Source organism: Blastomyces dermatitidis (assembly GCF_000003525.1).
Source record: "Blastomyces dermatitidis ER-3 genomic scaffold supercont1.5, whole genome shotgun sequence".
In the NCBI taxonomy this organism is placed as follows: Eukaryota; Fungi; Ascomycota; class Eurotiomycetes; order Onygenales; family Ajellomycetaceae; genus Blastomyces; species Blastomyces dermatitidis.
The window spans coordinates 5483403-5509052 of NW_025544778.1; the positions used below are offsets into that span (position 1 = coordinate 5483403).

Here is a 25650-nt window from a genome sequence, read left to right on the forward strand (position 1 = left end):
ACGCGAGTTACACTAAATGAATAGATTGAAGTGGCACGTGACTAGAGTAGATGTAGTAATTGTAGACTACTGAGGTAAAAGAGCTCAATCACTCAGCGCCTGCTGATAGAAGAGCTGATCAACTGCGGGACTCTCAACAGTAATCATTAACAAGGTCGGGGTCATGATTATATAACAAGGTCAAGTGGCGCACTTAGCAAGGTCAAGTTTTCTGTATACACCCGGAACACCTGGGCCAACACACAGCTGCTCTTATTAAGCACACTTCTATTTTTAGCCTCATTTGACTTCAACGTCCCAGACTAGACTACAACAGCAGCAATATGAGAGTAGTCCTCTATTAGAACTCATCATTTGAGGCCATGTTGCGGTCTTGTAAATAAGCGACTATTGTCCATTTGTTGACACAAAACCGCCTGTTATAACTTACTTGTTCTTGCTGAAGTATCCTTCATACGATCAACCCGCCCTGTCTTCTTTACGATCTCCACCGCAAGCGCTTGCTGAGGCTCAAGCTGCAGGGGGGTACAGCAAAACCGCAAGATCTGTGTTCTTAATTGTTTCGTGCTCACTATTGTTCTCTATTTATATAAGTTAGACCCCTTCATATCTATATGTTCTATGACCGAGTTGCTCACTTTCGTGTAGCAACTCAATAAATTCCTTGCTCAGCAGCTACCAGTTTGTTCAAATGGATTCTTCTTTTCCACATCTGCCGCCCCCGAATGATGACGCTCCAAATGGCCTGTCAAATGGACGTCTTATAGTACAGCAATATGCCAAGAATCCTTCGTCCAACGATCCTGGATTGCAAAACATTTCCCCACCGGCAAACTTTCAAAATCACAGGTTGGATCAAGCAATGTCGCCCTCCACTATTAGACGAGAAACCCCTCGTATTACTCAGTCATCCCCTGGGAATCCCCGCTCGGCAGCAAATCCCAATCCCCAAACTCGTTCTGCGATATCTACGTTCCCCACGTTTTCAGTATCTTCTCGGGACGAGCACCTTGAAACCACAACGTCTGTAGAAACACGTTCATTACCTTCGCCAGACATTACTGACACGACGATTGATGATGCATATGTTTCCTTTATTCTCTATTGTAACCGATGTGTACCCCCCGGAACTAATACCACTGAATTACGGAAGATATTTCGTATGCCGCCACGAAGCGAGGGTAAAAGCTTTTGTATATTTACACTGTGGCAGCTTATTCAAAAGCTTGACCGCAAAGAACTGAAGACATGGATCCAGCTGGCAATTGAACTAGGAGTCGAACCGCCATCAGTTGAGAAGAAACAAAGTACTCAAAAAGTCCAACAGTACGCCGTGCGGCTAAAGGTACGTTAGTCTGCTCTTCACATCTAACTCAGCCACTACCCACTACATAGTCTAACACTGTTCAGCGATGGATGCGTGCTATGCATGTGGATGCCTTTTTTGAATACTGTCTGGGACATGAACATCTATACTATACCCAGCTAACCTCTTCAACCGAGCCCAACGCGGAAAGTCGTGACGGTGTACCGCGAGAAGAAGATCTGGCTCTAAGAGCGCTTTTTCCTGAATGGAAGCCTAAAAAGGGTCGAAAAAGAGCGGAGGCTGTGGAATTGGATGATGCAAAGTCTTCTAAGCGACCTCATCTGAACATACCATCCGTTGGGTTGGAAAGTAGCGGATTGAATTACAACCCGGAAACATTTCCTCACTCAGGATTCCAACAGTCTGCAATCCCTTGGAGCGCCTTTCCAGACCATTTAGAACAGCATGACCCCTTTGGGCCTCATTCTGCCCTCACCGGAACGACTCAGGCAGATAATCCGCTCAATCATCACCCACTTGGCCCTCGGGAAACTGACTCGCGCTGGCGTGTACCGGTGCGAGAAATCTCTCCAGCACTACAATATCCCCAGTCAGCGATTATTCCTCGGTACCGTGATGCATCAGAGATTCCTATGTCAATCGAACCTCGGTCCGCCGTAAGTCCATCCTCGATTGACAGAGTCGGTAGCAGACGACGTCGTGGGCCTGCGATTTCCTCCGCATGGTCCGTCGCTGGCAACCTAAACAATGGTAAGACCAGAGGTCGTCCGGGGGCCAGTCGAATAACCCAAAATGGACCATTTTCAACTTTCTCGGTGCAGCCAAAAGATAAACACACTGAATCGTTACGTACCGATCCAGAACGCACGGAACAGAATCATCAGGGGTTAATCGAAAGGAACAGAACGAATAGTACACTTACCGGAGATAGTGAATCGCCCGCCTTGGCCCCTTCCTTCCAACCCCACAGCAGACCGACCAGACTGCAATTACAAGTGCCTCAGCACTTAGGAGCGCCTGTACGACTAGCTACTCCGCCAACGGTTCTGGTGAGTGGAGAAAACGGAAGATCTTCCGTCACAGCCGGCGAACATGTACGTCAAGATTTGAGCGAAATTGAGAGAAGCCAGCAAATTACTCATAATCGGCCCTTATCTCCTGCATATGGGCAACGGCAATCATCATCCGAAGTGGACTTCACACTCCATGATGTGGTTCAAGCCTTTTCGGTTCACGTACACCAAGGGACGCTTTTAAACCGGGACGTCCCCCTTAGTCGTAAAGAATCGAAAACCATCGCCGAAACGGTGCTTAGACATGTGTTGACTGTGTGCAGCTCCGGCCTCCCGAGCAATGTGAAGAAAATCTACTGCGCAACGTGCCTTGGAGTTGGCTATAAACTAGGGTTGGGAGGCTACCCCCCAGGACAACTTACTATTACAGCATACGCCGACAATACCAATAAGAAACAGCTCGGGACTTCGTCCACATTGGCGTCACCCTGGGCAGGGAGCTACTTGGCCTCTGATCTATTCGGCGGGTTTAAGTATATTCTTAGTTATGGCCTCACCGTTTCAACTGGGCTTACGACACACACGACCATTCCAGGCGGCCAGAATGAGGAGCTACCACTTGCCCCTACAGTAATGACTCTTTTGGCTGATGACTATCAATCGGATGATGATATAATCAATGAACCTGCTACTGAAGCAATATGGAAACAGCGATATTTGAATCTGCTGAAACAACACCGAAAGAAGGACCTGGCTCTTACCAACTACAAGAAGAAGATCCTTGAGGCTGTGATGGAAGGTATATAAACTTGCAGACCTTCTTCTAACGGAACCCGCTATCTACCTGTATATGCCCATTCCGGCTAAATGTCTAATCTATTATTGATATTTGGTGGGTCTACTCACAGACCAACTATCGAGCGAGCCTTATGCTGGTTAAGTTGCTCATTTTACTATATACCCCGATTCGCGTTTCGGTTGTTTTCCTCTTTTCTTTTCATTCTTTTGTCTTCATGAAGATTTTCTCTACATTTTCTACATCGTTATGTACCATTTATGCCAAGGGCTAAATTTGATATATACCCCTTCTTGTTCTAGCAATCTATTCTAGACGTTTGCTTATATGCTTGTGGAGCATTTGTATACCTGCTATATATCCCATGGTCTATACCCGCCGATGAGTTCATCTATATTTGTATCGATGAAATTTTGTTCCTGCTGGGCTTTGCCTTTCTCCGTTGTTTTCTGGATGCGCAAAGTATTATACGCTATTGCTTTGACATGCCTACAATTCCCTTTGGCCGCTGGTCACAATTATACGAAGTGAAAGGATCGGAAGCCTGCATTTTCAAGATATTGGGCAGTTTGGGAATGCACAATTTTGGCATGGTTTTACACCTGTAGTTTAATTCTCCACACGGGCTATGAATCCCTACTTGAGCGTAATTCTATGCCTAAAAACCATCTCTGTCAATTTCCATGAATTATTCCATCCCTTTCACGACGAAATATTTCATTCCCTATTCCGGATTTCCTTTCAACGTGGCTTCCAGTGCAGACCAAAAATACGTCTTCTTTGTTGCTTGTCACCACCAGGTGCTTTCGACATAATCACAGCGCTATGGGAAAGGAACATCACCCCCCCATTTCTCACAATTTGGCCAACCTCTTAGGGGTCTTCTCACAGGCAAAGGTATCCCTTATCCACCAATCGCAGCACATTCATTAACCCCCACTCTATTCCTCGTCGGTCCGTCCAGTATCCCCAAAACCTCCTTCTCGGCACCATTAATATCGTACTCTCTGCTTTCATCCTCAGGGTTCCCATTCTCCCCCAAACCACCTGAAACACGCTGCTTACATGCGGTATTGATGGCACAAAATTGGCTATACAACTCTCGATCCTCTCGGTCCAGATTCCCTCCGACACCTCCGGAACCCTCAGACAAAAGCGGGTCGTTCCCGGATGTCACCATTGCTTTTTCAGTCTCTTCAAAGGTCTTATCACCACTATCCCCCTTTTTGACATGTGCATTGCTATCAGTGCTCTCATGAGTGTAATCAGCACTGCCAACCAACTTTTCACTCTTGGTTTTCTTAGGGGTGCCATTGGCTTGGCCCATGGTCTTGCGCTTGCGGGTGGACGGGGTCTTGGTGCCAGTGGTGCTATTTCCTTTAGTTGGAGTTTTTGGGGTCGACTTTTTGGGGGTGGTTCTATTGAAGTTGGGTTCCTGTGGAGAAGGAGTATCTGGTCCTGCTGCTGGACCGCCGTTCGGGTTGATGCCATTGGCTTTCATTAAGCGCTCGTAGCGCTTGGCTCTGTTAGATGATGGTCAGCGCCATTCCAGGCTAAATTGTGACCGGGCATGCAGGACTGGGTTTGGTGATGTGAGGCTAAATGCGAATCCATGTATCGACAGGGGACGTGCATCGAATAGCATGTCATGGGCACATTTATAATATGACTTCACTGTGCACGTTCTCAAGTATGACTTACGCTGCGCCCTTACTGACGATGTTGCATTCGCGAGCCACCTGATCGAAATCCACCTAATGAATTACCATCATTAGCATGTTCTAACTGTTGCTATGAGGCCGGCAAATAGTGTGTGGTCGTGGAAAGAAACGAAACATATTGAGTAAATTGAGGATTACCTTGCCGTTGCTCGAATACTTGACACATTTCAGCAAGAAGTTAAGCTGCTCATCACTCCCGGCGGGCATTTTCTAGGCTATTGGTTTTCTGGGAAATGATAGAGTGAAGCCTAAAAACGAATAATTGGAGCTCAATTGAGGAGGGATCTGAAGTTTGAGCTCACTGTTCTACAAGAAAGTCAGGGATGAGTGTTAGTTTGCCAAACATGGCTTTGTCAGGGACAGATGTTGGCACCAGAACTGAAAGCATACTGTTGAAAGTTCACTGAGCAACTGTTTCTAATCTGAGCAATAGAACCCAAGAATCTGTTTGCTGAGTACAAGGAGATGTACGAAGATGACTTGATGAGTGCTTTGTTAACAAACCGTGAATGAGAGGAAGACTTAAAAGTGAGAGATATTTAATATCTAGATTCAAGCTTGACCGGCGTGAAGGGATGCTGCATCAAAGAAACCCTTCTTGAGATGTAGAAGAAGATAGAGTACTAGAGTTGTATAATCAACTAAGAGAGGTGCTGACAGCGAACAACCCTGAGAAGTTGAAAAATAGGCAAAAATAACAACACTTCAGGTTCATTGGTGGCATTCATTCACCCATCCAGAACATGATGGACGAACACATAGAGTAAATTTTATAAAGGAAGACTAGACATTTGATAATCCCTCTACCAAATAATTTGCAGTAGATTAAACTTTTTGCACCAGATTAGTTGTCGAGGGGATCTAGAATGGTGGCTATCAGCCGGGGCAGAACAGTAGTTCATCCCGAATTTAGATGATCTTTTATGGATTCCATTATGTCAAGAACGCATGTTTAGTACGCAAAGTCTTGTACTCTGAGAGCTACCCTAGCCACATAATCACCCGCCGCCCTCGTTGAGAAACTTCCGTGTATGAAAAAAGGATTGTAGAAGTATGAGATAACCCAGCCACTGCGAAGTCGGGGAGTAAAACATCAAGGTACAACATGAACTCGATAAAATGATCAGCACTTGAATAGGAGCAACCGATATCGAAGAAATGTATGGGCCAAGTAGGAAACAACGAACAAAGAAGAAAACGACCAGAGGAATGTCGAAGCCGCCCACCACTTCGCATAACCACTAAATGAAGGAAGAGCTCAAGGAACATAACGACAAAGATCCCTTTCCCCACGAAACCTAGTATCAGTGATGGGCCATGAATATACTGTACGTGATCTTGTTATCCATGACGCTTGTGAGAGAAGACCTGGTCAGCGTAAGTTATGCAGCCGTAAAAGTGAGGGCGATATGGTATACAAACTTTGCAACATGGTATTATCAGATCAGCCTTTGAGCTCAAGCAGTGGCCTCCATGGCGGTACTATTCGCTTCATTGTTGTCACCACTGGTGGCGGGTTTCACCGGTTTATCCTCTTCAAGGGCAGCAGCCTTTGGTTTACGCCCACGCTTTGCCCCAGGCTTTCTCCCTGGCTTCATCTTTTCTCCCTTGACATCTTCACCCCCCTCCTCAGAAGGTTCCTTCTTGGCTTTGATGGGCCCCGTAGATGTCTTTGCCCCCTTGCGAGGCGTAGTTGCACCCCCATTGGCAGAATTCGTGGAGCAGGTCAAGTGTTGTTGCAAATTGAATTGCTTTCGGATCTCACGGATGCGGTTTGCAACGGAGATGGGGTTTTTATATTTAAGTGCTTTCGCTACCGCGCTGACATCGATCTAAGAACATATTGAGTACATCTGAAGAGAACCCGCGGATTAGGTGATCTGGCATGGTAAGGGGGACACACCCTAGCGGGAGTCTGAAGGTGCTTCAAGCACTCCATGATAAAAATAGCGTCAGTTTCTTTCTTCTTGGAATCCGCAACATCACCTGGGCCGTTGTTCGCATCCGCCATGCTGGGAGGGACCGGCGTTGAGCGCAATAATTGGTTGGGAGGAAGATGGTATGGGATGGTAACTAATGGCTTCCAAGGGACTAGCGTTAAGTGAGCAGAGGATGGAGGTTAGCAGGTATGATAGTAAAGAGCAAATGACAAGTTATTTGTAGAGGTGAGAGAAAAGGAAACGAAGGTGAGCATACTAAAAGAGAAGTTGAGAGCTCATTTCTAACTGAACAAAATATCCACAAAGCAAAATAACTACAAATGGAACTGAGGGGAACACTTCAATGTGTTGTTGCTGATAGTGAAGCGAACACCCTCCTTCAGCATCAATGAGTGAAAAGATGTCTTAGGTCAACACGCCCTGAATATTCTGACTTGAGCAATTAGAAGTACTGTACCATGGGCTCTATCGAATTTTGAAACATTTTGCAAATTAGTAAGATAGCGAATGGGTGTTTAGCGCTTCAGGGGTATAAGAGATAGACTGCTTTATGATGTGTACACTTTCGGACTGGATGCTGAGAGAGGATCAAAAAATAGATTGTCATCCGAAGTCGAAGCCAGGTTACCCAGCAGTTTTACGTACAGTACTAATAACCTCCCGACTTGCCACGGTGAGCTTACAGTCGACTCGATTCGGAAGACGCTGAGTACTTATCCCTCCTTACAAGAGACAGGGGGAAAAAAGAAAGGAAAAGCAAGGTAAAACAAGGAACGAAGGCGTACTGGTCAGAGACAAAATCTAAAAGAAATTTGCCCCATGTTCAAAAGGCCAAATGCCAAGGAGGGCAGGCTGGAGGATAAATTGGAAGTCTGCAGGGCGTGTTTGAGTGTCCGAGGCGAGGATGCGCGCTTGGCAATACAACAGGGAAATAAAATGCCAGTCGATACAACGAAGGGAGAAGGGAGAGGAGCTCCTGCAGCATAGAACCACATGCGCAATTTTGACATCACCTGGTTTCTATCTCCCACAATCCCCGAGTAAACGCACACGACCATAACCATCCTGTCTCCATTGCCCCAAGGATGCACTAGCTATCCGCACATAGCACCACTGTTTGCCACGGCCTTATTCCTGTTTCACAAATCCATTAAGTAGGGTGTGTGTCGCGTCCTCACACTTTTCCATATTGATTCGGCTCCAGTCTCTGACTGCTGATGGTGGGCTTTGAAACCTGATCGGTGGGTTACTGGCCGCAAAGGGGAGGGCGAGATCGGCCGGCGCAACCGTTGTCACAAAGTAGGGCAATTGTTCTGAGGGGGACGACGTCGCAATAATGTCCATTGGCAAGACCTTCGCGTGGGCTGGCTGAGCAGCCATGTCTGGTTCTGGTCCTAGTTCTTGTTTAACTGCCTGCTCCGTTTTTACGGTGGCTTCTATTTTGGCCTTGCTAAATTGTTGCTCTTTTCTCAATTGCGCTTTGTCGGATTTGTGTTTCTTGGGGCGCGGAGTGCGGTGAGTTGTGGTGATTCCTTCCATATGTTGGCGAAACCTAGAAAATCGCATTCGTGCTGCATGGCCGTTTGAAATTTCTAGTTGGGATGCCACGAGGTTCCAGTCGATCTGGCACACGATGTCAGGCAATCTGCTTGTAATTGCTTGTAATTGGAGATAGGAGTGAGGGCCGAACAAAGGGCCGAATAAACAGCATGCTTACCGATTTGAGATCGAGCTGCTTCAAGATTGTGTAGAGGAATTTGGCTGTGTGCCCATCCGCTGGCATCGTTTTGCTTCGCTTGAGGCTGGCCATGGTGCCGACTGAATGTAGCTGAATAGATGGCTGGAGACCGGGTGAATAATGGTCACAATTGATCGTTTGTCGCGTGGAACGGAATTTGAGATGCAAGTGTTGAATTTTCGTCGAATCCCAAACGTGCAAATCACTGTGATTAAGGTAAAAAGGGAATGAAGAGGATAGTCCACGGACAAAGTAGGAAGAGAATAGAGATGCTTCCAAGAACTAATTCAATCCTAGACATTCTTAATGACTTGTGTTCATTCAGTGAATGCAACAAAGACAGGTTCATAATTGCGAACAACCTTCGGCTGCCCGCTGTACTCATTAGACACTAGTACTGCAATATGCAAGGAAGACACTGAAATTTCAGACAACCACAGACGTAGGTGTAAGTATAATCCGGGCACCTTCCCTCACTTGCGGGAGAACAGCTGATTGGATAATACAAATCTGGATTTCTGCACGTTCTGTGACAAGCTAGATATTTGCATTGAACACATCAGAGAACCCAAAGCCTCGTGAAAGCGCGCAGACCGCATCATAATAATTCCAGTGTAGACATGGATATCATCCTAGAGATTTGGTAAAAAGCTAATGATATGAGTATTGTAAGATGTTATGGAATTTGGAACTAGCGCAGACTGACTGACCATCGGCCTCGAGGTATCAATGATAACTTCGAACCGCCTAGTACCAATTCCACAACCTCAACAAAATTTTGCGCTTATGGAAATTTGGGTAGTTTCACAACCTCTTAGCATCGCGTCATGACTTTGGAGGCGATGTTCGCTTGTCAAAGTTGAGCATCACGGACGCAAGGTTGGTAGCTACAACATTTTCCACTTCGTCCATTCTCGATGTTAAAGCCTTCTCAAGTTCGTCAGCCTTCGACCGCACGCTTCCAATTTCATCGATCCTGGACCTAAGAGAACTGATTTCCTGCGTCATTTGATCTCTTTCCGCAGTCATGTCGTTGATTAACGCTCTTCGTGCACTTTCTGCGGTACTAATATCGTTACGTACGGAGTTGAGCTCGGATGCCAGTTTGTTTGTTTTCTCGTGGATATTTGGAATCTCCTGCTGCACAGTGCTAGCATGCGGGTACATTTCCTGCATCGCTACCACCATCTGCCGAACAATTGGCTCAGTGGACAGATGGTTATAGCGTGTTTCAAGCGAATGGAGGGCTATTTGATGTGCCTCTACCACGCGTGACTGGTTCTCAACACGCTGGAGTCGACTGTCCACCTGTTGATTTAACCCGTTTATTGCTTGCCATAACCGTTCGAGTTCGGCGTTTACATGAGGCGTCCCAATACCCAATGCTTGACTGCTCGTTTCGTTTTGTGCACCCATTTGCTTTAATTTGCTTACTACCTCTTCTAAGCGAGCAATTCTCGATTCATATTTATCAAGTTCATCTGCTATGGCTTCATCCTTGGCATCTTGAATTTGCCGAAGGTTCTGAATCTGATTCCTCACCTCGACAGAGGCACTGACCGCAGGGGCTCCATTTGTGATTCGTTCGAAGTGGGATCGCATCAGAGACTCTTTTTTTTCACTTAACTCCTTGCATGTCTTCCCGTACTCTATAACCATGCGATCAAGGTTGTCAAGGCGTTTAGAAAAATCTTCCTCGTGAGCTTTTGTAGTCAGCTCTGCCGATTTGCGTTCATCCCTAAGTAATTTCAAATGGGAGTCTGTTTGCTGTTGCTGCAGGTCCCTTAGTTCAATGGACTTGGCTTGATTCGTAACCATAGATTCGATGGCATTCCAGTGATCCTGTCTGGTGGATAGTTCCGATCTGAGGTTGGTTAGCTCCGTCTCTACCGAGCTCTTCGACCGTTTAATGTAGGCGATTTTGTCTTCATTACTTTGAGCCGAGCGTTTCAGAGAATCTAGAGTCGCTGTAATGCTGACTTGTATATCCCTGAGACGCCGCATCTCAGCCCTTGTCTCCTGGAGATCCCTTTTCATATGTTCCAGGTCAAGCTGACTTGGAGGCTCTTGAGGCCGGCAGTTGAAATTGGCGGCTAGTTCTTTGATAAGTTCCGCTTGCATTGTCCGCTGAACATGAAGCTTTTCATCAACTCTAGCAAGCTCATTATCAAGCTCCTCTTTGCCTGCTTTCAGGCGTTTTGCAACCGATGGATATTGAAAAGTACGATCAGTCGCCTTGCGTAGGTCAGTTGACTCGGCTTGTGACCGCTTTATGAGTCTTGCTCGCTCTCCAGAGAGAGTCGCGATGGATGCTACATGCGAGGCAAATTCTTCAAGCGCGCGGACAGGATCAAACGTCAATGGGTCGGTCGACTTGCGCGGATCCCTGGACGGCGCATCCTGATTGGGTTCACCACAGGGATTGTCCATCGAGTTATACGGCGAAAGTATTGTGCTCGCTTGAGCTCAAAGAGAAAATGGCAAGGAACTGTACAAGATCCTGTTAATTAAGCAACTAGTGCCATCAAACTGTGCAATAATATCTATAAAAGTCACTCACTTTGACAACAGCACGTTGGGGTACCTAGGAGCTTAACTGGTAAACTACTTGAAAAGAAATGAGAGCGCCAGAGAAAACAGAGGACCTCGATTTAGGCGCGCCGATTAACTTCGCTCATACCCGCGTAATAATGAAAGTCGATATATTTTCTCCAGCGCGGAAACAGCTCGCCGGAAATCCTCAAGCTCGCGACTGTCAACAAACAATTAACTATTGTAAGTTCCCGAGCGCAAATTCAAAGGAAACGGGTCGTTTTTTTGTTCCCAGGCCAGGCACGGGTTAATATTGGTCCGTTGCCCGCGCTGTGGCTGGTTCCTTGCCAAGGCTGAACTTAGCTCCCGTTGTTTGATGCAGCTCGTTCATATTCGACAGAAGAATCTAACATCCTCACTAACTACCCCCGGTAGGCGAGATATATCCGACTTTTGAACATAATACTACAGACGAATATCCTGCAAATACTGGGTTAATTGAGTGGTTTTTCTACGCTCCTTCGCCTATCATGGCTGCAGTAAGTTCTCTCAGTTATCAAATCCATCCACTTAGAAACCACTGGCAGCTCATCGTCTTTCATAGGCTATATCTACCATCGCGGAAAGCAAGGAAGTCAGAGGTTTCAACTTGGTTGCAGCACACTCCCATATTAGAGGCCTTGGCGTTGACGCAGACACGCTCGAGCCCCGACATTCCTCACAAGGCCTAGTGGGTCAAGAGAAGGCGCGGAAGGCGGCTGCAGTCATTCTGCAGATGGTAAAGGATGGAAAGATTGCAGGGCGCGCGGTGTTAATCTCCGGCCCCCCTAGCACCGGAAAGACTGCAATCGCTATGGGTATGGCACAATCTCTCGGGCCAGATGTCCCTTTTACCATGGTTGCGTCGTCAGAGATCTTCTCACTAGAAATGTCAAAGACGGAAGCACTTACACAGGCATTCCGCAAATCTATCGGCGTCAGAATAAAGGAGGAAAGTGAGATAATAGAGGGCGAAGTTGTTGAAATCCAGATCGATCGGACTTTGACTGGCGTACGTCCCTTCTCGCGGCACCATGGCCCCATTTTTGGGAGCTACAGCTAACTTTTGTTTACATAGGGCAACAAACAAGGCAAACTCACGATAAAAACCACGGATATGGAGACTATCTACGATATGGGCACAAAAATGATCGATTCCATGACAAAGGAGCGTGTTGTGGCTGGGGATGTGATTTCAATTGATAAAGCTTCTGGCAAGATAACCAAACTTGGGCGCTCATACGCCCGCTCTCGAGACTACGATGCGATGGGAGCGGATACAAAGTTTGTCCAATGCCCGGACGGAGAGTTGCAAGTCCGAAAGGAAATAGTGCACACAGTCAGTCTCCATGAGATTGACGTCATAAATTCAAGAACGCAAGGCTTTTTAGCACTGTTTTCAGGAGACACTGGCGAAATTCGTAGTGAAGTGAGAGATCAAATCAATACAAAAGTTGGAGAATGGAAAGAAGAAGGCAAGGCGGAAATCATACCCGGCGTGTTGTTCATCGACGAAGTCCACATGCTTGATATTGAGTGTTTTTCCTACATCAACCGAGCGCTAGAAGCCGAGTTGGCACCCATTGTGATCATGGCGAGCAATCGTGGAAATACAAGAATACGCGGCACCTCGTATAGGTCCCCTCATGGGTTACCTCTGGACTTCCTCGACAGGGTCGTCATCGTTAGCACTCAACCATACACCAAGGAGGATATCCAGCAAATATTAGCTATCCGTGCCCAAGAGGAAGAGATTGATCTGACCCCTGATGCACTTGCCCTGTTGACGAAAATTGGCCAGGAATCTGGCTTGAGATATGCCAGCAACATCATCGCCACGTCTACCTTACTAAGTCAGAAGCGCAAATCCAAAGAGGTCGGTCTGGAAGATGTACAGCGAAGTTTTCATCTTTTCCTTGACCCACTTCGAAGTGTCAAGTTTGTGAATGAGTTTGAGAAGCGGCTTATTGGTGAAGAAGGCAATGTTACCTTCTCCTATCCCAATGGTGATGCCATGGAAATTTCTTAAGGACTAGACTCTTATAACGATTTGTTCTCATTGCGATTTATGGTTGACTTTGGGATTGCGGGCTGCGAGAAGCAAAAAACTCCTTTGTATAGTAAGGTGGCGCAGTGCAACCTACTTCCGAAAGGCGGGATAAAATCATTCAGTTGTGGATGCTAAGTCATGCTGGGTAAATTCAACTCCGATTACTATACACACAAGGCTTATCTTGTCAAATCGTTAATATAATAGTACAATTTTGAAATGGAATTGATATAAGCCAGGCTATCATGTGAAACTTGCGACAGAGCTCCATTCTCCAGCCGTGTCAACTTTCCGAAATTCAACACCTTCACCAAAGTATCCTGCCGCATACCATGATTCCATCATTGCCCCATCATATGGACCATGAGCCTCGCCTCCATCGCGGGAATCGGACCAGCGATATTCCCACAATGGCGGAGCATCCGTCACTATTTTTGATTCCGAAATAGCGCCTTTTGCGAGCGTCTGGTCTCCCCAATCCACCCCTGTTTCTCGCTTGTATTGCCGCAACAATAGCTCACGTTCCGCATCGTATATTTCAGACTGACCACGACTGAGCAGGATGTCTGCAGCTCCAGTAATATCTTCGATCACACGCTTGCGGGCTGTTTCATCTTGGTTGTCTTCGCCCATTTCCTCATCTTCCGTGCCGTTCTTGTTACTCCGCTGTCGGTTTTTATTTTTATTCCGCCACTTCGGCTTGTTTTTGACACTTTTCCCCAGTCTTGCGAGTGACTCTAGGATAGTCTCTCCCCGCTCCATATTTTTGATTAAGGTGTCCAAGATATCCGCTGTGCGGATGCTGTCCTGCTGAAGCTGAATCTTTCGTCGTTCCTCTTCCCTCTTCTCCGCAGCCTCCCTAGCTTTTCGCATGTCTTTTCTCGAAACCCCTTCCAGCCAAGAATCGTGAATCGCGTCTGGATCTGTGGCTTTGCGAACAAAGTTTCCGGCCTCGTCAAAGCGCCCTTCCTCCTGCTCCGCGCGCATATTGAAAGCATCTAATAGCGGAACGTGCGTCTTCTTTCCCCCAGCTCCAAGTTCTTTGTCCACATCTGGACCGACCCTCGCTCTCTCTCGTTCGTCGACATCGCTCTCACTATCTTCTTCCTCGGCTCGCGCCACTTGTTTCCCTTTACCGCCGCCATGTAGATCCAGAGTAACCGTGCCTCCAGCACGAGAATCATAAACCTGTCCCTCAATCTCATCATCCTGTAGAAACCGAACTTGCTTCTTTTTACCCGGAGGTGTAGCGTCGTCTGCGTCATCAGCGGCAAAATCGTCTTCCAACTCTGCGAACATATCATCTGTGTCTCTGGGGGAATTTTTCACATTAGCTCTAGCTTTAGCTTCTATGCGCGCATCAAACCCCTCATTTTCGCTGTCAGAATCGTAGCCCTCGATGTTGACTGCGTTTCGCCGCACTCGCCGTCCTCGATGACCAATTTCGTCAGCGTCCAGCACCGCGTCCTCCTCCAAGGCGTCTGGAGCTAAAGCGGATGGATTTCGGACATCAAATCGAACTCTTTTGGATGAAGTAGGCCCGTTCGTATCGGAATCTGTGTCATTATGGTGTATGCGAGCAAAGTCTTCTCCAGTGCGCTTTGGTCTACCAGGAATCGATGCTGCCATTGCGGGCGTTGCCAGTCGAATAACCAATAGAAGTAGGAATGAAGGTAAAATTCGTGGCTCGGGGCGTCAAAAGACTAGGCCAGCCACGCTTTGTGGCCCAATATAATGGATATTATTCTAGACATCTGACGATAGGGACCTTCCCGTGCTTCCAAGTACATACACGTTTCCAGACCTCTGTAATGACGGGGGGTGGTGGCTGCCGGCCGGAATATCGTACTTCCGCTGGCGGTCCGCTCTTGCGTGAAGCTCCCGTGCTTAGTCAGTCAGAGCTGCCTTCTTGTATAACGTCGTCGACGCCAACCGAATGACTGCAAATTCCTGCCGGTATTTTGAACGAGATCCTCTTCTATCTATGTTAAAATTTTATTATATTCATTCTCCTGCTATTCGATATCCTTCGGGTTGAACGACTATCCAGCTTACTGATTTCAGCTGCAGCCTTCCTTGCCCTAAGGCTGTGTCCCCAGCCAACGTATGAAAATACAGCTATTCCTGTTCATCTGCCGTTAACGGGCCGCCGATACTTGTCTTAGCATCTATGGTAGGCTTTTTGTCTCGCGTATCTAAAACCAGCTTACGTCCCCAAGGAGCTAACTTCCAACCCCAACAGTTTCCAGGGAGCTTTTACTCGGGGGAGGATCCCATGGACGGAGTCCTACACCCGTCTATGATGCGACATCCAGGACACACGTCCAGGAGGTTTGACGAATTTTATAGATGCTATCCTGTAGCCATGCTCCCTGGTCCAGAACGAGAAAACGTCAACCACGGTGGAAAGGTTATCATGCCACCAAGTGCCCTAGACAAGCTCACACGGCTTCACATCACATATCCTATGCTATTCGAGCTTCATAATCGAGTGAGAGACCGGACTACACATGCCGGAGTTCTGGAGTTCATTGCTGAAGAAGGAAAGATCTATCTGCCGTTTTGGGTATGCTCTGCGTATGCCCGATTGAACTTTTAGGAAGGTAAATACGGAATGTTGTGCAGCTTGCTAATTACGTACTCTTCAAATTGCTAGATTATGCAAACACTACTCCTTGAACCCGGAGATCTCCTGCAAATAAAGTCAACAGACCTTCCACCAGGCCAATATATAAAACTACAAGCGCAATCAACGTCGTTCCTCGATATTAGTGACCCCAAAGCCGTTCTAGAAAATGCCTTCCGCAATTTCTCTTGCCTTTCCAAAGGGGACATCTTCACATTCTCGTATAATGAGCAAATATATGAAATGGCGGTACTCGAAACGAAACCACAACACTCAAAGAGTGCCATATCAGTTTTGGAAACTGATCTCGAAGTAGATTTTGCAACGCCTATCGGATACGAAGAACCGAAACGAGTCAGTGGCACCAGCACACCGCAGAGTGCAGTTGGTAGCGGTCTTCCGGCTGGCGGCATGCTGCATTCTCAGGGCACAATGGCGCAGGCAATAAATTATTCCGCCATTGCCCCTGAGTCAATGGATGCAGCGAAGGGAGAAAAGGCTGTATCTTCCAACTTCCTTCTCGGGGGGCAACGACTAAATTCTAAGAAGGGCAGCAAAGGGCCAACTCCAAAAGCATCCACTCCAGTGTCAGGCACATCTTCTAATGCTCCACAACTCCCGCTGCCGAATCCAAAGACCAACGGGCCCCAACCACTCCGCTTACAGTCAGGTAAGCTGTTTTTTGGATATGCTCTCAAACCGGTGAAGAAGCGAGTCGACAAGGAGCAAATAGGGGATGCCCAGCCGAAATATAAGGGGGTCGGTCAAACCTTGCGTGGAGGTCCCAAAAAAAGAGGAGCTGGTGCTGAAGGAACAACTACTCCTGCGTCTGGCAGCGATAATGAGAGCAAGGGACAACCGAGTAACGATCATAAAGGACGGGGCCCTGGTCGAACGCTTGGGTCAAGTAGATCCAACAATCAGATATAGTTGGCTTTCTTGTTTATTTAACACGGCTACGCGAGGTAATGGACCAAAAACGAGTTTTATTATTTTTCTTTTATGAAGAGTTGTAGTTATTGGAAATGGAAATGCTTGGAACCGGTTCGAGATTCCCGCAGTCAATCAGCCCGTAGTTAAATGTAACTGTCTGACCGAATGATTCAGATGGATTCATTGGTGGATGTTCCTATTTAAACCCTGTGCCACCTCGCATGATAATTGTTATTTTAAATGCCTAGTGGAATATACATATATTCACGGATAATGTTGTTATAACTTACCCGGTGATGAGGGTTCTACAAGATTAGTTCCTGTTTACTCATAGCCACTATCGAAGGCATATAGAACCCTCCCTAGAATGGTAACCTCTGGTTTACACCGAGGGGTTCTCGGAGTGGGGTGTGTTATATCAGATGAGAATCGAACCTTGTACTAGTTCTGCCATTCTTTAAATACCCATCCCAAGACCTCTTCCTCCATCATGATCCTTCTTGGGTTGTTCTTTCTCCTCTCCTCTCTATTTTTTGTTTTCGTGTTATGCTAATTGGCTACAGCTGCTCTTGCTTCAATTCTTCCTGTGATACTTCATGGAATTCTAGTGGTCATAAAGAAGGCGCTGGTGCAAATCTCATATATTTATATAAATAATTAGCACATAACATAAACTTCTTACACTGCATACTATACTTGAGAATACTATGTAAGCGCCTTGTTGGTCTCAAATCTCATCCTCTACTCTGTACAGATTCATAGAGAGAGAAACATTCAACAGAATTTTGCAATTCTCAAATGCAGCAATTTCACTTCAAAACCTTCTGACTTAACTATAGAACAGACATCAACCGCTCCACCACGAACTCGCTCAATTTTTCGAATAAGAACCCGCCGATAGATCCATTGAAAAGCCCCTGATCATACGAGCATTTTGACCCCATCGCTGACCGCATACCCCGTGTGGTGGTGGAGTTATCCAGCCAAACATGAACCAGATGTTGTTTGAAACTCCTGTGCCTGTTCACTCCTACCACACCACAACCCCAGGTCAAATTGCCATACAAATTGTAAGGTGAAGAGACCTAGTCATATGTATCAATCTTCTTGATTTTGCAAGATTCTCAATCTGTAATTGTGGAGATATCTGAAGAGCAATCTCCATGAAAACCCTGTCTATCTTTGATGTTCCAAAACATCAATGCCAAGTCTCACACATGTACCACTCTTTCCAATCTGGCCCATCTCCAGCAGAAAGATACAAAAAGATACCTCAGCAATAGTATTAAGCACATAATCAATGAATACATCTGAAGTGCAATCTCTGTGAAAACCCTGTCTGTCTTTGATGTTTCAAGATATCAATGTCAAGTATCACTCATATATCACTCTTCTCAATCTGGCTCATCTAGACTGACCGTGTGACCGTGTCTGAGACCAGGATCAGATTTTTTGATAGTCTCATTATCAATTCAACTGATCTCATTACACAGTTTTAACATTAGATAGTAGTCTCATACTGTCTCAGTGAGACTTACTGTCTACTCTTGTCACATTTTCCAAATGAGATCATGATTTTCACTTCTCAATTTAAATTATTTTTATTGCTTTAAATGACTTTAAATCTCATTTAAGTGTTATCAAAAAGCATTACTTTTTAAAAAATTAAAAATAGTCTAAAAAAAACCTTAAAATGTCTAAAAATAGTAACTTTATGTCAAGAATGAAACTAAATGAAATCAAATGAGATCACTTTCTCATTTTTTTCAAGTCATGATCTCATTTTAAAATCTGATATATAGTCACTTTGCATGCTTTTTTGATAGTCAGTCCCAGCGGGATTCATATTAAGAAATGTATGAGATCAGATCAAATAGAATCAAACATGAAATTCATGATTCTAGCGGCCAGTCTAGACTCATCTTTAGCAGAAAGATATAAAAAGATATCTCAGTAATAGTAACTTATTTAATACATAATCAGCAGATAACTAATGTGATTAATCATTTAACACCTGCTTGCACTCAACACCTGTCATTTCACTATCATAATAATGAAATATTTTCATTAATATCTTAATAACACAATTAGATTTTAAGATGATATATTATATAATAAAAATATATATAGAAAATTATACATAAAAATATACAGTTAATTCTATAGATGTTTATTAAGCTTAATAACTCACTCAGAATATGAAATCTTAAATAAAGACAGATTCAGTGAGTAAGCAGTTATTAAATCAGTAAAGATTGTAATATTATCAGATTTCTTTAACAGTGAATTTATAAGTATTCACTGTTAAAGAAATTGTGATTTAATTACTCTTTATAAAATCAAGAATCTACTTTTCTAATTAAAAAGATAATTTTTGAATTCTTTAATCTTTTTCTTATTTCACTGTAATTACTACTGTATAGCAGCTCATTCTTTCTTCTTTTTTTACTTTTAAGTCTTTTTTATATCTCTAAGCTTCTTTTTAATCTGCTGTTGAGCAGCTGTTACAGTCTTATTTATATCTTTTTACTACTTTACTATCTGATAAGCTGTCTTTCACTTCATTCTCTTCTTCATAATATCTGTCTTCTTCTATTTCTTAAGAATAGTGTGTTATAACTTGATATTTTTTTATAAGTCTACTCATTCTTTTTAACAGCTTCAGAGATGATTATTTTCTTATATATAATCTACATCTTTACTGAGGAAAAGAACTGTATTAATAATAAATTTAAAGAATCTAGCAACTTTATTACTCTGTTATACTTGTAATATCTTTTCTCTTAATTAAGAGCTTACTATATGTGGCGGGCTGCGCCCGATCAATTAAATAGACTATTTCATTACACTTCACAGATTTCAACTGCTTCATTCTCAAATATATACACTCTGATTCTGTGATTCAAAGGTTGCTTAAGCCAGCGTACGATTACAGGCGTACGCCGGCTTCCTATATATTGTAATATTATACACTAAATTAATTAGTGACTGCTATGACTCTCTTTACATTTGTATACTAGTTCAGAAGCAGCTGTGTTATTATCTGATAGTTATATATTCTTCTGAATTACATTCTCTCTCATCAGATTCAGTCACACTCATGTGATCATGTCATACACTCTAGCTTCATGTGAATTAGCTCATTACTAGTGTTTCACAATTGTGTAATCTATTTCTGATTCAGCTAGTATTCTGTATATATTCTTACAAAGAAACTTTCACTATATTACATCACTCATTCACTAACTTTTCTTATTCTTCAATTATCTTCTTCATCATCATTATCATTGAATATTACTATCTTATTCAAGATTTCTATCTCTTCTTCTATTCAACTCTTTTCATCTATTCATCTATTACATTGTATGTATTTCTGATGATGACTCTTTGTTTTCATAACAAGCATCATTGTAGTACTCATATCAGACAGTTTGTTAGCAGTAAGTATAACATGTTATGAAATATACATGATCAGAACTTGTTTATCTTCTAATAATTATCAGAACATACTATTATGAATAACACATCTTCTTTATCTTCTTATACACTCTCAATCTTTTCCTTCTCAGCAGGTTTCTGATTATGTTTTCTGACATAATTTTGCATAAACACAGATACTGATATATTGTTTTTATTTGTATAAAATCTTCACATATTGACAGATCTGCATTCACTGATAATAGTGAACTCAGTGTTAAATCATTGATTGAGAACTTGAAGAATATGATAATGAAGAAATTATCTGTGTTATATGTAACTGAGTCTTCTACATCTCTCTCTGTCTCTTCTATTTCTTTCTCTGCTGCTTCTCTTCAATCTTCTACATCTGCCTCTGTGTCTGATTTTCTCACTCTCACTACTTCTGTTTCTGTGACTCTCACTTCTACTACTTTCACTCTCTCTGATTTTATTATTTCTGCTTTCATTATCAGCTCTCTCTGTTTCAAGAAGATGTTATATAGACTTAATAAATTATGTTTATCAGTGTATACACTTCTGTTCTTTCTGTCAACTTCTAGAATAATTTATTGTATGAAGACTGCATATAATATAACTATCTAAAGCTCAGTCACAGACACTGAGTATTATATTTGTTTTAAATATTTATGATAAGACAATTATTCATTCATATCAGAGAATCATTCTCTCTCTCAACAGTATTAAAATCATAAGTTTTTTCATTTTTCATCTTTTTCTTCTGATGCTGATTTTTCTATTCTTAGAAGAAATTATTATGAGTTTTACTGTGCATGAAGTCATGACATTCACAGATATTAAGAAGCTTTTTACAACTGTAAAGTTCAATATTATAGAGATATTCACTCTAATGAATTTCTTTAGAATAATAGATCTGTATCAATCTATTCTCTGATATCTATTATCTGACTTTATAGTGCAGGTAAAAGATATCTGTGTTTTCAGAAACAGAAATACAGATGTCATACTCTTTTACATTCACAGATGTGAGACTCATACATCTTGTCTGAAATATTATTATAAGAATGAGCTGTTTGCACACTGTATTCTGTTTTCTGTATTTCTTCATGTCTCTCTCTCTCTTTCTGAGAAGCCTCATGTGTGTTTTAATTATATATACAATTCTAAGACTAGCAGATGTTCATTCAGTAATTGTTATCTCTGCTTTTACAGTTTCATACACTAATAATAGTTCTTAGTTGCTTCAGTGTCAGAGATCATTTTAATCAAAGATGATAACACAGCTGAGACTATTCTCTTTCACTCTTAAGCTTCTTCTATTACTTTCTCTTTCTTCTCTGCAGAGAAGATTGTATATACACTGAGTTATAAGTGTTTAATCTCAGATGACTTCTATCATTTATTCAGTTCTATGCCTTCTTCTTTCATTTCTTCTATCTTTATCTTCTCTGCTCTGACTTCTAATTCTGCAGGTTCTGTGCTCTTCTTCAATTTTTCTACATATACATATACACATTTCTATATTAACATTTCAGTCAATCTTGCAATAAATGACATTAATATCATACACAGAGCAGTAGAGAAATCAGAGACATGTACAGTGTTATTACAAGAGCAGCTTACAGCTCTTAAATCTCTTACAGATCTTGAGTTTTAAGATTTTCTTTATTTTTAATGTTTTTCAGGTGACATGACATTGAAAATAGATTAAACATATAATGTATGAAAATGAATGAGATGTGTATGATAACATTTATCTTTTACAGTAAACTCTTATAATTGATAATCAATTCATTATTTCTTTTCTTTTCTTACACTTTTTCTTTATCTGCTAGTCACTACTCTTACATGATCTCTATATAATACAGTATTCAGTGACTAGATTCAGCAGCTTTCATCTTTTATAATTCTATCTCACACATTATACTATCTCTCTTCGCCCGCTCAGATCACTACAGTGAACAGCTTATTAAAACTAATCTCACTCAATCTCTGAGCATTCTCAGAGATTCAGATGACTTGATCTCACATATCTACAGATGTTTCAGATAGTTTATTCTCTATAATCTTTATAATTGAACTGATATAAACAGTTAAATTCAACTCTGAATTTCTTTTTCTTCTGTGATCTGATTTATGTGCAAGTCTGCTGCTTTAAGACTGCTCTTTACTGCATTACATTCACTATCTACAGTGTATTATCATATAATCAGCTACAGTCTCATCACTTATTGAAGTGTGATATTTATCTGATTTCTTCATTTCTTCTCATTCTTTTCTTATAATCATGAAAAGATCATCAACTGATATGAGAACAACCACTCCACCACGAACTCGCTCAATTTTTCGAATAAGAACCCGCCGATAGATCCATTGAAAAGCCCTCGATCATACGAGCATTCTGACCCCATCGCCGACCGCATACCCTGTGTGGTGGTGGAGTTATCCAGCCAAACGTGAACCGGACGTTGTTCGAAACTCCTGTGTGGGAGTATCCCCCGTTCTCCCCTACCACACCACAACCCCGGGCCAAAGTGCCATACAAATTGTAAGGTGAAGAGACCTAGCCATATGCACCAATCTTCTCAATTTTGGAAGATCCCCGATCTGTAGTTGTGGAGATATCTGAGGAGCGATCTCCGCGAAAACCCTGTCTATCTTTGATGTTCCAAAACACCAACGCCAAGTCCCACCGTTGTACCGCCCTTCCTAATCTGGCCCATTCCCGGCAGAAAAATACAAAAAGATACCTCGGCGATAATATCAAGCACATAACCAACGGCCACTTCTGAAGTGCAACCTCCGCGGTCTGTCTTCAGTGTATCTGGACATCAACGCCAAGTCTCGCCCTCGTATCATCCCTCTCAATCTGGCCCATCCCTGACAGAAAAGTACAAAAAGATACCTCAGCAACTGTACTCAATACATAATCGGCAGACATGACAACTATAAAATCAGTATATCTCAAGGTCTGACTGAGCCTTTGATCCCTGCACAGTGAGATATATTAAATCTAGTTTTAATACCTCAATATTCAATAGATTCTGCAAGGGATTGAGAACAGCAACACTAGATTTCTATTGAATTTGAGAATTAACTCTATATTGATATAATCATTGACAAAGTCTTCTATTTTGAGATATAAATAACCAGTTCCTCTACATCCTGCTGACAATATTTATATTATCATATAGAAACAGACTTATATTCTCTATAATATCAAGACTCTGAAGAGGGAAAGTCTTGATAGAAGGTATACAGTAGTGCATATCTTAGCAGTTTCTATCTCATTCTTCTGCAGCAGTTAATGCAAAAAAAAGATTTTAGAAATAGTTTTTTACTTCTCTTAAAAAAGTAAGGTGTTTTTCTCTGGGTTTTACACAATATTCTTACAAAGAATTAAAAACAGAGTTATTTTCTATCATAATTTCATATTCTTTTAAGTAAGAATTACTTTTTCAGTGGCTGAAGAGCTTTCATTAATACTTAATTCTTTTTTACACTCTTTATTAACTGATTTGAGTTGCACACCTGTTGTGTGAGAAGAATTGAATAATTTAGAATAAAATTGAATAGTTTTAATCAATTTCTCTTCAAAAAATTGATTTATTTTTTGTCAGTTTTTCTCTCAAAAACTGTCATATCATCTCATCTGATTTACTATCAATTGATATCATACTTTTCCTCATTGTATCTCAAGAAAGAGATTGTAAAGATTTTATTGATTTATCTTAAAAATCAATTTTAGTTTATTAGATTCTCTTCAAAAATCTAACCTAGTTACTGAACTAGTGTGAAAAAAATCAGGTGTTTTATACACAAAAGTCTGCGATTCTTCTTTTGAAATAGTCTGATCAACTTTTCAATTGAAAACAGACTTAGAAACCTCTTAATTGAAACAGTCTGACCAACTTTTCAATTCAAAAAGAGTTTAATAAATATCTCAATTGAATTAGTCTGACCAACTTTTCATTGAGTAAGAACAATGAGTTCAAAAGTACACTCAGTTGATGTGGAGAAAGATGCTTTCTCAAATACTATTCCTGAGATTGAAATTCTGAAGAGAAGAAAGAAAGAAGAGATTGAGAAATAACAAGTTCTTGAAATACAGGAACTTGAAAAAGCAAGTAAAATTCTTGAAAAGCAGTGTCTGAGTGAGATAAATGAAGAAGTTCTGTTAATTCTTCATGCTCAGGCTAGACAACTACAGAAAGTGATCAAGTTCAAACTTGGAATTTCAAACACAGTTCAAAAAACTTTGAAAATTTCTAATACAATCACTGACTCTTTAGTTTGCTCTTCTTTCTTTTCTACTTCTTCTTCTTCTTCTTTTTTAAATCAGAAGAAAACATATGCTCAAGCAGCTGAATCTGCTGCCTCTAAACCTGCTGTCTCTAAATCTGCTGTCTCAAAATCTGCTCAAAATCCTGAGAAAACTTAGAAGAATACTGCTCATGCCTCTATTCATAGAAAAGTGAAAAAGAAAATGCAAAAAGAGAAAAACTTTCAAATCTCCAGAAATAGAAGACTTATTCTCAAAGTCTCAAACCAGGACATTCTGCAAAGAAACAAGCTAAACTCAAATCTCATTTTCAGAATCAGAAATGAAATTAACCAGCAGTTCTTTTCTCAGTTGATGACTGATATTGAAGTTCAAAAACCAGTTATAGCTTCAATTGAATCATCATTCTTTGAAAACTTCATCTTTCTGACTACAATGCCTGAATTCAGCGCTGAATTCCTTATTCAGAATGAGAATCTCTGGAAGTCAGCAGTAGAATCTTTGTTAAACACAATAATTCTATCTAAAAGAGATGAAAAGTGAAGCAAATTCATTCTTCATGATATTTCAGTTGAAATTTTTGACTGTGAAGAAGGAATGCTACTTCTCAAAAATAAATTGAAAGAATACAACTCTATTCAACTGAGAAAGAAGCCTGTATGACTAAATTCAATTGAGTTCAGACAAAGCAGGAGAAATGCCTCTGTTCTAGTATATATAAAAACACTTGAACAGTAAAAGATCTCTGAAGTAAGAGTAGCAGGTTTGAAAATGAGAGTTCATGAATACAAAGACTCAAGAATGAACCTCAAAGCTTAAACACAGTGTTCAAACTGTCAAAGATATGAACACTTTGCAATCTCATGTTTTAGAGACTTAAAATATGCATTCTGTGCCAGAGATCACAAAACTAGTGAGCATAAATGTGAAATATGCTCAAAAAGAGGTGAAATTTGTCAACATACTCTGCTTAAGTGCTCTAATTGCAAAGAAAAACATGCATCTAGCTCAAAAGAATGTATGTTTACTCCTAGAACTCAAAAGAACTGAAGAAAAGATGAAGCTCAAAGTCAATCTAGAACTGAAGAGAAGAGTCAAGTCAGTAAACTCATAACTGCAAGCTCAAAAAGAAGAAACTCTCAACTATCTAAGTCTTCAAACTCCAACTCTTCAGCTAAATATAAACAGAACTTGAATCCTTAAACTTCTGTTAAG

At 42.0% G+C, this 25650-nt stretch overlaps 8 protein-coding genes across 8 annotated transcripts; 3 read left to right on the forward strand and 5 right to left on the reverse strand.

Moving 5' to 3' along the window:
- Window positions 1-296: 296 nt before the first annotated feature.
- On the forward strand, window positions 297-5765 carry BDCG_05650 (ARS binding protein Abp2). The gene is made up of 3 exons (XM_045421337.1): window positions 297-593; window positions 649-1345; window positions 1411-5765. Exons 2-3 carry the CDS (start codon window positions 692-694, stop codon window positions 3145-3147), a joined length of 2391 nt encoding a protein of 796 aa, XP_045277243.1. The 5' UTR covers window positions 297-593; window positions 649-691; the 3' UTR covers window positions 3148-5765.
- On the reverse strand, window positions 4000-5064 carry BDCG_05651 (uncharacterized protein; the record flags this gene model as incomplete). The annotated part of the gene is made up of 3 exons (XM_045421338.1): window positions 4000-4659; window positions 4838-4890; window positions 4996-5064. 3 exons carry the CDS (start codon window positions 5062-5064, stop codon window positions 4041-4043), a joined length of 741 nt encoding a protein of 246 aa, XP_045277244.1. The 3' UTR covers window positions 4000-4040.
- BDCG_05652 (uncharacterized protein) lies at window positions 5718-7077 on the reverse strand. The gene is made up of 4 exons (XM_045421339.1): window positions 7054-7077; window positions 6761-6948; window positions 6280-6689; window positions 5718-6225 (listed from the first exon to the last, which is right to left on the reverse strand). The coding sequence occupies exons 2-3, from the start codon at window positions 6866-6868 to the stop codon at window positions 6315-6317; spliced, it is 483 nt and encodes a 160-aa protein (XP_045277245.1). The 5' UTR covers window positions 6869-6948; window positions 7054-7077; the 3' UTR covers window positions 5718-6225; window positions 6280-6314.
- An 848-nt stretch (window positions 7078-7925) lies between these two features.
- Window positions 7926-8607, reverse strand: BDCG_05653 (uncharacterized protein; the record flags this gene model as incomplete). The annotated part of the gene is made up of 2 exons (XM_045421340.1): window positions 7926-8420; window positions 8515-8607. The coding sequence occupies 2 exons, from the start codon at window positions 8605-8607 to the stop codon at window positions 7926-7928; spliced, it is 588 nt and encodes a 195-aa protein (XP_045277246.1).
- A 753-nt stretch (window positions 8608-9360) lies between these two features.
- On the reverse strand, window positions 9361-10965 carry BDCG_05654 (uncharacterized protein; the record flags this gene model as incomplete). Its single annotated transcript, XM_045421341.1, has 1 exon — window positions 9361-10965. The coding sequence occupies one exon, from the start codon at window positions 10963-10965 to the stop codon at window positions 9361-9363; it is 1605 nt and encodes a 534-aa protein (XP_045277247.1).
- A 493-nt stretch (window positions 10966-11458) lies between these two features.
- BDCG_05655 (RuvB-like helicase 2) lies at window positions 11459-15004 on the forward strand. The gene is made up of 3 exons (XM_045421342.1): window positions 11459-11606; window positions 11672-12118; window positions 12185-15004. The coding sequence occupies exons 1-3, from the start codon at window positions 11598-11600 to the stop codon at window positions 13133-13135; spliced, it is 1407 nt and encodes a 468-aa protein (XP_045277248.1). The 5' UTR covers window positions 11459-11597; the 3' UTR covers window positions 13136-15004.
- On the reverse strand, window positions 12291-14973 carry BDCG_05656 (uncharacterized protein). Its single transcript, XM_045421343.1, has one exon. The coding sequence runs from the start codon at window positions 14783-14785 to the stop codon at window positions 13400-13402; it is 1386 nt and encodes a 461-aa protein (XP_045277249.1). The 5' UTR covers window positions 14786-14973; the 3' UTR covers window positions 12291-13399.
- A 517-nt stretch (window positions 15005-15521) lies between the features above and the next one.
- Window positions 15522-16712, forward strand: BDCG_05657 (ubiquitin fusion degradation protein Ufd1; the record flags this gene model as incomplete). Its single annotated transcript, XM_045421344.1, has 2 exons — window positions 15522-15722; window positions 15813-16712. The coding sequence occupies 2 exons, from the start codon at window positions 15522-15524 to the stop codon at window positions 16710-16712; spliced, it is 1101 nt and encodes a 366-aa protein (XP_045277250.1).
- Window positions 16713-25650: the final 8938 nt, after the last annotated feature.

Coding starts and splice junctions, on each gene's coding strand:
- BDCG_05652 (XM_045421339.1), bottom strand. CDS start 6,868: ATGGCGGATGCGAACAACGGCCCAGGTGATGTTGCGGATTCCAAGAAG. Junction 6,690..6,760: donor ACCTTCAGACTCCCGCTAGG/GTGTGTCCCCCT, acceptor ATATGTTCTTAG/ATCGATGTCAGCGCGGTAGC.
- BDCG_05656 (XM_045421343.1), bottom strand. CDS start 14,785: ATGGCAGCATCGATTCCTGGTAGACCAAAGCGCACTGGAGAAGACTTT.
- BDCG_05650 (XM_045421337.1), top strand. CDS start 692: ATGGATTCTTCTTTTCCACATCTGCCGCCCCCGAATGATGACGCTCCA. Junction 1,346..1,410: donor AGTACGCCGTGCGGCTAAAG/GTACGTTAGTCT, acceptor AACACTGTTCAG/CGATGGATGCGTGCTATGCA.
- BDCG_05655 (XM_045421342.1), top strand. Junction 12,119..12,184: donor TCGATCGGACTTTGACTGGC/GTACGTCCCTTC, acceptor TTGTTTACATAG/GGCAACAAACAAGGCAAACT.